This window comes from Hylobates moloch, unplaced genomic scaffold (genome assembly GCF_009828535.3).
Source record: "Hylobates moloch isolate HMO894 unplaced genomic scaffold, HMol_V3 SCAFFOLD_13, whole genome shotgun sequence".
NCBI classification, from domain to species: domain Eukaryota; kingdom Metazoa; phylum Chordata; class Mammalia; order Primates; family Hylobatidae; genus Hylobates; species Hylobates moloch.
The window spans coordinates 23844925-23858449 of NW_026652288.1; the positions used below are offsets into that span (position 1 = coordinate 23844925).

Here is a 13525-nt window from a genome sequence, read left to right on the forward strand (position 1 = left end):
TCTTAAAAAATGAGAAAATAGACTGGGGGTTGAGGGAAGAACAGAGGCTTAAGTGGCTGTGGGGGCTATAATAATATTCATGTCATCAGAATCCCATAAGGACGAGAGAAACAGGCAGGACTAAAAAACATACTTGAAGAAACATTGGCTGAAAACAGAGTAATCCTTGTAGTGGTGTCCTCATACACCTGATACAAGATAATATCCTGTATCTTGACTGTAGCTATGTCAAATCTTGGTTGCGATAATGTACCATACCTTAACTATTAACAATAATTCTAGAACTCATTAAATATGTAGTCAGAGTTTTCGTATTTTCCTGATTGGCCCAAATGTTTTAAAGTCGGTTTCTTCACATCAGAATCCAAACCAGGTCCACCTGTAGCACCTTCACCCTTCAGTGGGAGTGAGAAGCCGGACGCGTCACTTAAAACCATTCCTCTCACGTTGTCGCCCTTAATCTTACAGGTATATGGCAAATTCTCTTTCGTATTAATGTACATGCCTCGATAAAAGTCCAGAAGGGCGGCGGGGGCCTCGGCGGTTGAAGGCCCGCGTGCCCGCCGGGGCCGCAAGGGGAGGGCGCCCCCGGGACAGCCGTGGAAGGAGGGCGAGGGCCAGGCGCTGCCTTCATCACCGCGTTTCCGTTTGCTGTGAAATCAAATGGCGCCCTTCCCTTTCCTGGGACGTCGGTGTCGCCGTCCAGCTGGCGTCGGGGCAGCACCCCGGGACCTGGTGTGGCGCATGCGCCCCGACGCGCGGGTCCGCGGGCTCCTTTCTCCGTCGCCGCTCCAGGACGCGGCCGCGGGGGAGCCCCACCGGGACAGAGCCGCGGGGCCTGCGACTTCCCCCGGAGCTGGCCTGAGGTGGGGCTCGGGGAGGCCTACGGGCCTGGGGGTCGCGGAGCCCAAGGAGGGCTGTGGCAGGGCCAGGGCGGCGCGCCCCGGGGGAAGGGCCCGCTGTGGCCCGAGGACGACACGGGAGCGGGTAGCCGGGCCTGTTGAAGCGCCCAGGGCGCCGAGGATCCCGGTTTGTTGGGTCACTCGGCTCAGCTTTTAGAAAGGGGCCCAGCGGGATTCGAACACTCCCTGAGCCCACAGGCCTGGCTCTCAACGGTAGCCGTCTTCCTCAGCCTCAGTTTACCTTTTCTTCCCTTAGGGATTCTCCTGTCCATGGCTGCCACCAAAACTTCGAGTTATGATGAACATTTCAGGCCAGAAAAGTTAAGAGAATGGCCGGAGCCCGAGTCCGTTTCTTTAATGGAGGGGAGATAACGTGGCGTTTTGAGACGTCATTTTGGCGGTGGGACCCCTGGAGTTTGGGAACAGTTTATCTTAATCTCGCTTCTGTTCTCAGGATTGGGACAGTGCCTTTTTTAAAGCAGGCGTTGAAGGGGAATGTTCCGGGCTCAGATTTGGCCGAGAGTGTGGCCAAGAGTGTTTGCAGGCGCCAGCCTGGGGGCTGGTGCACCGACCGGGGTGGGCGGGCGGGTGAAGGCAGCAACCCCAGCTCCCCTGCAGGAGAAGCCAGGTCTGGGCTTGCCAGTCAATTCCGCATACTTCAGGGTCTGGTAATGATTTTCTCATAAAATTTAATTATTTTGTGTCATCCTATGATTTGCCTCGCTGTGAAAAACTCTTGGAAATTTCCTTTATTTTTCCCCTTTTGCCCTAGTGGCAGTTGGAGTAGTGAGATGCTTAATTTTTCTATGTGTGTGCACAGAAAGCTGTGGATTTCGAAAGTGCTGCTGCAAATCATGACCTTTTCCTTATATTTCCTGGCAAAATCATAAAGAAGAGCCATCAAAGACAAAAACTGCTTAATTTCTTTAAACAAAAAAAGATTATTTCAGAATCTGACTCAAGAATGTACATAACATTTGTGAACAATCTTACTAGGATGTTCTTTAAAAGGTGACTTCCCAAGATGCTTGTCAATATGTTTCTCCTTCTCCAAATAAATAAATAGATTGATTCTAAATTTATATTGTAGTGTCAGGATACATGTTTAATTGTTTTTACATACTTTTTCAGTTGCCATATTCATTTTAAAATTAAAAAAAATATTTTAGAGACAGGTTCTTGCTCTGTAGCCCAGGCTGGGGTGCAGTGGCCCAATCATAGCTCTCTGTAACCTCAAACTCCTGGGCTCAAGTAATTCTCCTGCCTGGGCCTTCAAAGCACTAGGATTACAGGCATGAGCCACCCTGCCTGGCCTGTCTTCTTAAAATAAGTCTGAGAAGGCTTTAAAGCAAGATCCTGTTCCTATTACAAAGAGAGCTTTATTTTAGAGAAGACCTGGGTAGCTGTTTGAATATCATTTTAGATCTCATGTGAAGCTATTAAATATGTGGGTAAAAAGAACAACTTTCCTTTTTGAGATTTCTCTTATTCACAGATTTGGTATTTGAGTTTGGGGTTTTGTTGTGATGCATTCACTGTGGCAGAATAGAAAGAAGAGTCAGAAATTGAGTAACAGTTCTAAGAACCTATATCATTTTTCATCAGCAATAATTTTTAATGTAACAGTTATTCTCTTCCAGATACTGGATTTTCATTGCCTTTTCATTTGTTCACACTTAGTCCTATAAGAATAAAAGCTAGAGATTAGTTCATAGTGATCCAGCTGAAAAAGCCCTAAAGTGGGGATTAAAATGCATCAGCTTTACCCAAACTCATAATGGAAATAGTAAGTCCCTAGATGTGGACGATGTTGTTTGGAGGCCATGAGCTCCCACTAATTAGCTCTGAGATTCTGGACTAGTTGAACTAAAGGGAACTTTCTGTGGTTTTTGACTTATGAAGAGATCTGGCAAAAGGTGGGAAACTTCAAGGGCCCTTTAAGACACACCTACTAGCTGAGTGGGGTGGCTCACGCCTATAATCTCAGTACTTTGGGAGGCCAAGGTGGGTGGATCACTTGAGTTCAGGAGTTCGAGAGCAGCCTGGCCAACATGGTGAAACTCTGTCTCTACTAAAAACACAAAAATTAGCCAGGTGTGGTGTCATGTGCCTGTAATCCCAGCTACTTGGGAGGCTGAGGCAGGAGAATCACTTGAACCCGGAGGGCGGAGGTTACAGTGAGTCAAGATTGTACTACTGCCCTCCAGCCTGGGTGACAGCCAGACTTTGTCTCAAAAAGCAAGCAAACAAAAAACACCTACTGAATGCCTGAAAAGAGGATTCATTTTATAGAGGATTCCTTTAGTAAACTTTTTAGTGCTTTAAAACATAATTTAATAATATGCTATCAGGGATTTTTTTTTTAAATAGTCTGGGTGGGGGGGAGCTGAAAAATAAGTAGGGATTTATTAGATGAAATAAGATTGACTTGGAATTAATCACTCAAGCCTGGTTGACGAGTTCATAGACAATGGGTTTAGAAATTTTCCATATTTTTATGTTACCAAATAAGCCTCAAGATTTACACTAAAACTACTGGGTAAAGTACACGGAGTTTTGTCATTGTAGTTTGTTTCTTCAGGATTCACATCCTAATACTCAATTCTGAAATTTTAGGTATTAGCTAGAGAAGACATTGATGAAGCAGTACGTGCAATATTATTTAGAGAAAATTCTGTTGTGAAGGTAAGAGTTGGCTCCACACTGCATTCTAAGTATGTTCTAGGGGAGCAAGAGTGTGCAGAATAACATGGCCAAAAGTTTATGTCACCATGATCCAAGATACTCATTTTGCAGGGGGAATGAGGATCCTTTAATTTACTTGTTTGCACTACATGGATCTGAGGTCATGCCCCCTTCTTGCAGGATCACTAAAAGGTCCCTAATCCACTTGGATCTGTCCTGAAGGGATCTGAGAAATTGTTCTAATTGCTCCTTCTCTTCATCCTGGTACCGAATAGAAATTCTTTCCTACTCACACTTGCCTCTTTCTCATATGTTCCCACATAGCAGTAAAACCACTAGAAACAAAATAAGCTTTTAAGGGTTATGACCAATCAGTAACTGATAGTCACTATGAAATTAGCTTAAGGGGCATTTAATTTCAGTGAGAGAGATGGAGTTATAATAATACTTTGGGAGGCTGAAGCAAGAGTATTGCTTGAAACCAGGAGTTTGAGAGTTTGAGACCAGCCTGGGCAACATAGTGAGGCCTTGTCACTACAAAACAGTTAAAAAAATTAGCCAGACATAGTGGCATGCACCTGTAGTCCCAGCTACTCAGGAGGCTGAGGCAGGAGGATCGCTTGAGCTCAGGAGGTTGGGGCTGTAGTGGATTGTGATCATGCCACTATACTCCAGCCTGGGCGACAGAGTGAGACGCTGTCTTTTAAACAAAAAAGAATAGCCGGGCGCGGTGGCTCTAGCCTGTAATCCCAGCACTTTGGGAGGCCGAGGCGGGCGGATCACGAGGTCAGGAGATCGAGACCATCCTGGCTAACACGGTGAAACCCCGTCTCTACTAAAAATACAAAAAATTAGCCGGGTGTGTTGGCAGGCGCCTGTAGTCCCAGCTACTCGGGAGGCTGAGGCAGGAGAATGGCGTGAACCCGGGAGGCGGAGCTTGCAGTGAGCCGAGATTGCGCCACTGCACTCCAGTCTGGGGGACAGAGAAAGACTCCGTCTCAAAAAACAAACAAACAAACAAAAACAAGAATAAAACTTTGACATTTGAATTGTGATTTACAATGTATAAAGAAAGTGCGCATAAATTCCCATTTAAGCATCCAAAGAGGTAGATGGGATTACCTCTCTTTCACAGGCCAGAGAGAGGTGTCGAAGTCTAGTGCACTTTCTGCTCTACCAATTTTGTCCCAGACTTTCCTGAGGCTAGACACAGAATGGGTGACCCGGGAATGCTTGGAAATCCTGAAAAAGAAACGAGTTTCGTGAGTCAGGAATAGCTTAATCTGATTCATGAGTTAGATGTGGTTTAATCTGAAGGCACAGTTGTGGTTTAGAAGTTTATATGAGTTCTTCTGCTCTGTGTTCCCAGCTTCTCTTAACTGCACTTTATTCTGTGCTTCAGTTATCTTATACTGGGACTTTGCAACCTGAATGTGGCTGAGAGCTTAGTAGTGAGAACAAATGTTTTTTTCCCCCTTACTCAAATGACAGTAAATGAAACATTTCTTTATAATTTATTTTCCTTGTTTGTATCACTTCACTAGAGATTGGATACGTATTTTCAGCATCTGGATACTTTTAATGAAAGAAGAAAAGAGATGTTACATAAAAAATGGGTTGAAAATGTTGCACAGCCTCTTCAGCAGAGAATTATGGAAAAAGTAATTTCATATAAAGGGCTTAAAATGAAACAAGAGAATGTTGAATATTATTTACAGCACAGACATAAAATGGTACTGATGTTTTATTTTTCAAATAAAATATAATTTGAAGAGTTGGTCTAACAATTTCACTGGTTATACAAATAGTTTCCAGCTTATTTTTGTATTTAAGATGAGTTCATTGAATTGTAATACACGTATTGCATTCTTATGCCTGAGGTTGGAGGGGATAGGAGTGTTGATTTGGAACTAGATTTATCAGGAATGATTTTATGTAGATGTTAATGGAGTTACTGTGGCTTAAACCATAAGGGCATTTACTTCACAAGAAATTAAGAGGTAGGTGGTCTCGTGGTAGGTTCTGACAGCATAACAATGTCAGGTTTTTTTCCTGTTCTATTCTGCTGTCCTTAGTATTTTCAGTTTATCCCCATCATTCTCACATTTGCCCGATGGTTGCTTATAGCTCCAGACATTAGGTCTTCATTCAGGGCAGGAGGAAGGGGTAAGGAATGGTGCCAGGGGCCTCTTCTCTTACCCTACTCCTTTGCAGGAAGCAAAAAGAGCCCCCAGAGGCCCCTAGCCAAGTTTCCCTTAGGTCTCATTGGCCAGGACTGGGTCATAAAGCAAGTCCTAGCCATAAGCAGGGCCTGGAAAGCCACTGTGGCTTTCTCATCTCTCTAGTAGGAAGTGGCAAAGGAGAATGGTATTGCATGGCTGACTTAGCCAACCAGTAGGTATTAGGACTAACAGTTTCTATACTCTGTTCTACAGTTTGGCTTTACAAAAATTTGGTTTCTTAATTTAGAGATATTTTGATTTTGAGGTCAGGACTCTCAATTTAGGTCTCTCTATTTGCAGTACCAAATACAAATCTGTTAGCTTTAGGTGTGCACTACTGGATCTTTCTTACCCCCACATATCTAGTAGATATCTAGAGTAGTAGCTGGGTGCAGTGAGTCACCCTGTATCCCAGTACTTTGGGAGGCTGAGGTGGATGGATTGCTTGAGTCCAGGAGTTCAAGACCAGCCTGGGCAACATGGCAAAAACCTGTCTGTACAAAAAAAAAAAGCCGGGTGTGGTTCTGTGTACTTGTAGTCCCAGCTACTTGGGAGGTTGAGGTGGGAGGATCACTTGAGCCTGGGAGGCGGAGGTTGTTGTGGGCCATGTCACTGCACTCCATCCTGGGTGACAGAGTGAGACCCTAGAGTAGGTTAGCTGAAATATTAGAACATTTAAGTATATTTACTGGGCACAATTTCTGAATATTTACCTTAAATACTTTTTCCTACACACTCTTTTTTTTTTTTTTTTTTTATATACTTTAGGTTTTAGGGTACATGTGCACAATGTGCAGGTTTGTTACATATGTATCCATGTGCCATGTTGTTTTGCTGCACCCATTAACTCGTCATTTAGCATTAGGTGTATCTCCTAATGCTGTCCCTCCCCCCTCCCCCCAACCCACAACAGTCTCCGGAGTGTGATGTTCCCCTTCTTGTGTCCATGAGTTCTCATTGTTCAATTCCCACCTATGAGTGAGAACATGCAGTGTTTGGTTTTTTGTCATTGTGATAGTTTACTGAGAATGATGGTTTCCAGTTTCATCCATGTCCCTACAAAGGCCATGAACTCATCATTTTTTATGGCTGCATAGTATTCCATGGTGTATATGTGCCACATTTTCTTAATCCAGTCTATCGTTGTTGGACATTTGGGTTGGTTCCAACTCTTTGCTATTGTGAATAGTGCTGCAATAAACATACGTGTGCATGTGTCTTTATAGCAGCATGATTTATAGTCTTTTGGGTATATACCCAGTAATGGGATGGCTGGATCAAATGGTATTTCTAGTTCTAGATCCCTGAGGAATCGCCACACTGACTTCCACAATGGTTGAACTAGTTTACAGTCCCACCAACAGTGTAAAAGTGTTCCTATTTCTCCACATCCTCTCCAGCACCTGTTGTTTCCTGACTTTTTAATGATGGCCGTTCTAACTGGTGTGAGATGGTATCTCACTGTGGTTTTGATTTGCATTTCTCTGATGGCCAGTGATGATGAGCATTTTTTCACGTGTTTTTTGGCTGCATAAATGTCTTCTTTTGAGAAGTGTCTGTTCATGTCCTTTGCCCACTTTTTGATGGGGTTGTTTGTTTTTTTCTTGTAAATTTGTTTGAGTTCATTGTAGATTCTGGATATTAGCTCTTTGTCAGATGAGTAGGTTGCAGAAATTTTCTCCCATTCTGTAGGTTGCCTGTTCACTCTGATGGTAGTTTCTTTTGCTGTGCAGAAGCTCTTTAGTTTAATGAGATCCCATTTGTCAATTTTGGCTTTTGTTGCCATTGCTTTTGGTGTTTTAGACATGAAGTCCTTGCCCACGCCTATGTCCTGAATGGTATTGCCTAGGTTTTCTTGTAGGATTTTAATGGTTTTAGGTCTAACATTTAAGTCTTTAATCCATCTTGAATTAATTTTTGTATAAGGTGTAAGGAAGGGATCCAGTTTCAACTTTCTACATATGGCTAGCTAGTTTTCCCAGCACCATTTATTAAATAGGGAATCCTTTCCCCATTTCTTGTTTTTGTCAGGTTTGTCAAAGATCAGATAGTTGTAGATATCGGCATCATTTCTGAGGGCTCTGTTCTGTTCCATTGATCTATGTCTCTGTTGTGGTACCAGTACCATGCTGTTTTGGTTACTGTAGCCTTGTAATATAGTTTGAAGTCAGGTAGCGTGATGCCTCCAGCTTTGTTCTTTTGGCTTAGGATTGACTTGGTGATGCAGGCTCTTTTTTGGTTCCATATGAACTTTAAAGTAGTTTTTTCCAATTCTGTGAAGAAAGTCATTGGTAGCTTGATGGGGATGGCATTGAATCTATAAATTACCTTGGGCAGTATGGCCATTTTCACGATATTGATTCTTCCAACCCATGAGCATGGAATGTTCTTCCATTTGTTTGTATCCTCTTTTATTTCATTGAGCAGTGGTTTGTAGTTCTCCTTGAAGAGGTCCTTCACATCCCTTGTAAGTTGGATTCCTAGGTATTTTATTCTCTTTGAAGCAATTGTGAATGGGAGTTCATTCATGATTTGGCTCTCTGTTTGTCTGTTATTGGTGTACAAGAATGCTTGTGATTTTTGTACATTGATTTTGTATCCTGAGACTTTGCTGAAGTTGCTAATCAGCTTAAGGAGATCTTGGGCTGAGACAATGGGGTTTTCTAGATATACAGTCATGTCATCTGCAACCAGGGACAATTTGACTTCCTCTTTTCCTAATTGAATACCCTTTATTTCCCTCTCCTGCCTGATTGCTCTGGCCAGAACTTCCAGCACTATGTTGAATAGGAGTGGTGAGAGAGGGCATCCCTGTCTTGTGCCAGTTTTCAAAGGGAATGCTTCCAGTTTTTGCCCATTCAGTATGATATTGGCTGTGGGTTTGTCATAGATAGCTCTTATTATTTTGAGATATGTCCCATCAATACCTAATTTATTGAGAGTTTTTAGCATGAAGGGTTGTTGAATTTTGTCAAAGGCCTTTTCTGCATCTATTGAGATAATCATGTGGTTTTTGTCTTTGGTTCTGTTTATATGCTGGATTACATTTATTGATTTGCGTATGTTGAACCAGCCTTGCATCCCAGGGATGAAGCCAACTTGATCATGGTGTATAAGCTTTTTGATGTGCTGCTGGATTCGGTTTGCCAGTATTTTATTGAGGATTTTTGCATCAATGTTCATCAAGGATATTGGTCTGAAATTCTCTTTTTTGGTTATGTCTCTGCCAGCCTTTGGTATCAGGACGATGCTGGCTTCATAAAATGTGTTAGGGAGGATTCCCTCTTTTTCTATCAATTGGAATAGTTTCAGAAGGAATGGTACCAGTTCCTCCTTGTACCTCTGGTAGAATTCGGCTGTGAATCCATCAGGTCCTGGACTCTTTTTGGTTGGTAAGCTATTGATTATTGCCACAATTTCAGAACCTGTTATTGGTCTATTCAGAGATTCAACTTCTTCCTGGTTTAGTCTTGGGAGGGTGTATTTGTCGAGGAATTTATCCATTTCTTCTAGATTTTCTAGTTTATTTGCATAGAGGTGTTTGTAGTATTCTCTGATGGTAGATTGTATTTCTGTGGGATCAGTGGTGATATCCCCTTTTTCATTTTTTATTGCATCTATTTGATTCTTCTCTCTTTTCTTCTTTATTAGTCTTGCTAGCGGTCTATCAATTTTGTTGATCTTTTAAAAAAACCAGCTCCTGGATTCATTAATTTTTTGAAGGGTTTTTTGTGTCTCTTTCCTTCAGTTCTGCTCTGACTTTAGTTATTTCTAGCCTTCTGCTAGCTTTTGAATGTGTTTGCTCTTGCTATTCTAGTTCTTTTAATTGTGATGTTAGGGTGTCAATTTTGGATCTTTCCTGCTTTCTCTTGTGGGCATTTAGTGCTATAAATTTCCCTCTACACACTGCTTTGAATGTTTCCCAGAGATTCTGGTATGTTGTGTCTTTGTTCTCGCTGGTTTCAAAGAACATCTTTATTTCTGCCTTCATTTCATTATGTACCCAATAGTCATTCAGGAGCAGGTTGTTCAGTTTCCATGTAGTTGAGCAGTTTTGAGTGAGTTTCTTAATCCTGAGTTCTAGTTTGATTGCACTGTGGTCTGAGAGACAGTTTGTTGTGATTTCTGTTCTTTTACCTTTGCTGAGGAGTGCTTTACTTCCAACTATGTGGTCAATTTTGGAATAGGTGTGGTGTGGTGCTGAAAAAAATGTATATTCTGTTGATTTGGGCTGGAGAGTTCTGTAGATGTCTATTAGGTCCACTTTGTGCAGAGCTGAGTTCAATTCCTGGATATTCTTGTTAAATTTCTGTCTCGTTGATCTGTCTAATGTTGACAGTGGGGTGTTAAAATCTCCCATTATTATTGTGTGGGAGTGTAAGTCCCTTTGTAGGTCACTCAGGACTTGCTTTATGAATCTGGGTGCTCCTGTGTTGGGTGCATATATATTTAGGATAGTTAGCTCTTCTTGTTGAATTGATCCCTTTACCATTATGTAATGGCCTTCTTTGTCTCTTTTGATCTTTGTTGGTTTAAAGTCTATTTTATCAGAGACTAGGATTGCAACCCCTGCCTTTTTTTGTTTTCCATTTGCTTGACAGATCTTCCTCCATCCCTTTATTTTGAGTCTATGTGTGTCTCTGCACATGAGATGGGTTTCCTGAATACAGCACACTGATGGGTCCTGACTCGTTATCCAGTTTGCCAGTCTGTGTCTTTTAATTGGAGCATTTAGCCCATTTACATTTAAAGTTAATATTGTTATGTGTGAATCTGACCCTGTCATTATGATGTTAGTTGGTTATTTTGCTCATTAGTTGATGCAGTTTCTTCCTAGCCTCGATGGTCTTTACAATTTGGCATGTTTTTGCAGTGGCTGGTACCGGTTGTTCCTTTCCATGTTTAGTGCTTCCTTCAGGAGTTCTTTTAGGGCAGGCCTGGTGGTGACAAAATCACTCAGCGTTTGCTTGTCTGTAAGGTATTTTATTTCTCCTTCACTTATGAAGCTTAGTTTGGCTGGATATGAAATTCTGGGTTGAAAATTCTTTTCTTTAAGAATGTTGAATATTGGCCCCCACTCTCTTCTGGCTTGTAGAGTTTCTGCCAAGAGATCAGCTGTTAGTCTGATGGGCTTCCCTTTGTGGGTAACCCAACCTTTCTCTCTGGCTGCCCTTAACATTTTTTCCTTCATTTCAACTTTGGTGAATCTGACAATTATGTGTCTTGGAGTTGCTCTTCTCGAGGAGTATCTTTGTGGCATTTTCTGTATTTCCTGAATCTGAATGTTGGCCTGCCTTGCTAGATTGGGGAAGTTCTCCTGTATAATATCCTGCAGAGTGTTTTCCAACTTGGTTCCATTCTCCCTGTCACTTTCAGGTACACCAATCAGACGTAGGTTTGGTCTTTTCACATAGTCCCAAATTTCTTGGAGGCTTTGTTCATTTCTTTTTATTCTTTTTTCTCTAAACTTCCCTCTCGCTTCATTTCATTCATTTCATCTTCCATCAGTGATACCCTTTCTTCCAGTTGATCGGATCTGCTACCGAGGCTTCTGCAATCTTCGCGTAGTTCTCGATACTTGGCTTTCAGCTCCATCAGCTCCTTTAAGCCCTTCTCTCCATTGGTTATTCTAGTTATCCATTCTTCTAATTTTTTTTCAAAGTTTTTAACTTCTTTGCTATTGTTTTGAATTTCCTCCCGTAGCTCGGAGTAGTTTGATCATCTGAAGCCTTCTTCTCCCAACTCGTCAAAGTCATCCTCTGTCCAGCTTTGTTCCGTTGCTGGTGAGGAACTGCTTCCTTTGGAGGAGGAGAGGTGCTCTGCTTTTTAGAGTTTCCAGTTTTTTTGCTCTGTTTTTTCCCCATCTTTGTGGTTTTATCTACTTTTGGTCTTTGATGATGGTGATGTACAGATGGGTTTTTGGTGTGGATGTCCTTTCTGTTTGTTAGTTTTCCTTCTACCAGACAGGACCCTCAGCTGCAGGTCTGTTGGAGTTTACTAGAGGTCCACTCCAGACCCTGTTTGGCTGGGTGTCAGCAGCGGTGGCTGCAGAACAGTGGATTTTCATGAGACCACAAATTCAGCTGTCTGATAGTTCCTCTGGAAGTTTTGTCTCAGAGGAGTACCCGGCCGAGTGAGGTGTCAGTCTGTCCCTACTGGGGGGTGCCTCCCAGTTAGGCTGCTCGGGGGTGAGGGACCCACTTTAGGAGGCAGTCTGTCCATTCTCAGATCTCCAGCTGCGTGCTGGGAGAACCACTACTCTCTTCAAAGCTGTCAGTCAGACAGGGACATTTAAGTCTGCAGAGGTTCTTGCTGAGTTTTTGTTTGTCTGTGCCCTGCCCCCAGAGGTGGAGCCTACAGAGGCAGGCAGGCTTCCATGAGCTGTGGTGGGCTCCACCCAGTTCGAGCTTCCTGGCTGCTTTGTTTACCTAAGCAAGCCTGGGCAATGGCGGGCGCCCCTCCCCCAGCCTCACTGCCGCCTTGCAGTTTGAGCTCAGATTGCTGTGCTAGCAATCAGCGAGACTCCGTGGGCATAGGACCCTCCGAGCCAGGTACGGGACACAATCTCCTGCTGTGCCGTTTTCCAGGCCCGTTGGAAAAGCACAGTATTAGGGTGGGACTGACCCGATATTCCAGGTGCCGTCTGTTTCCCCTTTCTTTGACTAGGAAAGGGAACTCCCTGACCCCTTGCGCTTCCCGAGTGAGGCAATGCCTCGCCCTGCTTCGGCTTGTGCACGGTGCACTTCACCGACTGTCCTGCACCCACTGTTTGGCACTCCCTAGTGAGATGAAACCAGTACCTCAAACAGAAATGCAGAAATCACCCATCTCCTGTGTCGCTCAGGCTGGGAGCTGTAGACTGGAGCTGTTCCTATTCGGCCATCTTGGCTCCACCTCTCCTACACACTCTTAAGGGGCAGAGCTCAAGATTGAATCCAGATCTCCAAAGTGCAAAATCTTGTATTTGTGTCCAGAAATGTGATTTCATAGGTATAGGGAGGAAGATCTTAGAAATGGCATGTGTTGAAGTCCAAGTAATTTTAAATGTCAGTAAAGTCATTGTGAATCAACCATATGAGCTGGGTTCCAAGAAAACATACAGCTCTCAGGCAAGAGAGGCTGTGCTTAGAGTGGGAAGCATTAGAGTCTTGGTCTATCCTGTCCTTAACCTGTCATTCCTGATGTCACACTGTTGAAGGGACACTCATCAGTTGCAAAACCTTTAGAAAAGAGTTGAGTCTTGACACCACTTTATAGGAAGAAAACTGGAAAGAGGTGGGGTATTTGGCCCAAGGAAAAGATAACACGAGGGGGAATGAACCTTTTAAGTATTTTAAAGGCAGACATGAGCCGATGAATTAGATGTGTAGAACTAGTGTCTGTACCCGCAAGTTACAAGGCAGATTTAAACTCAACCTGAGGACAGAGTTTCTTGAGGTTAAAAATTACCAAAAAAAGTACCTGCCTCATGGAGCAGAAAGTTCTGAAAGGCCCATGGATGACTTCAGACTAAAGCTAGATGATTACTTCTCCCAGAAGGTGGTGGAGTCTCATTGCAGTCTAAACTACTTCAGCAGTTTCTTCCAACCCTTTGAAGCTATGCTTTTATATAAAAATGAAATGCAGTATTTGGCTTTTATAATATGAATCTTGCAAAACAGTTTGTATCTAGTGATTTTTCCCTTAAGTATATTTTATATCTGAAGGAAATTATAT

At 42.9% G+C, this 13525-nt stretch overlaps 1 protein-coding gene across 14 annotated transcripts in view; it reads left to right on the top strand.

Annotated features, from left to right (window-relative positions):
• The first annotated feature begins 366 nt into the window (after positions 1-366).
• The window catches only part of FAM228A (family with sequence similarity 228 member A), a 51236-nt gene continuing 38077 nt past the window's right edge, over positions 367-13525 (top strand). For 7 of the 14 annotated variants that reach the window (XM_058426593.1, XM_058426591.1, XM_058426590.1 and 4 more), the window contains exons 1-4: positions 750-866; positions 1159-1263; positions 3517-3587; positions 5132-5320. In XM_058426593.1, coding sequence (XP_058282576.1) covers positions 1173-1263; positions 3517-3587; positions 5132-5320 — 351 coding nt within the window. In that variant the 5' untranslated portion in view covers positions 750-866; positions 1159-1172. Of the gene's footprint in view, positions 469-749; positions 867-925; positions 1030-1158; positions 1264-3516; positions 3588-5131; positions 5321-13525 lie in introns of those variants that run through there. The other 7 variants (XM_058426585.1, XM_058426589.1, XM_058426597.1 and 4 more) reach the window with 7 other exon arrangements.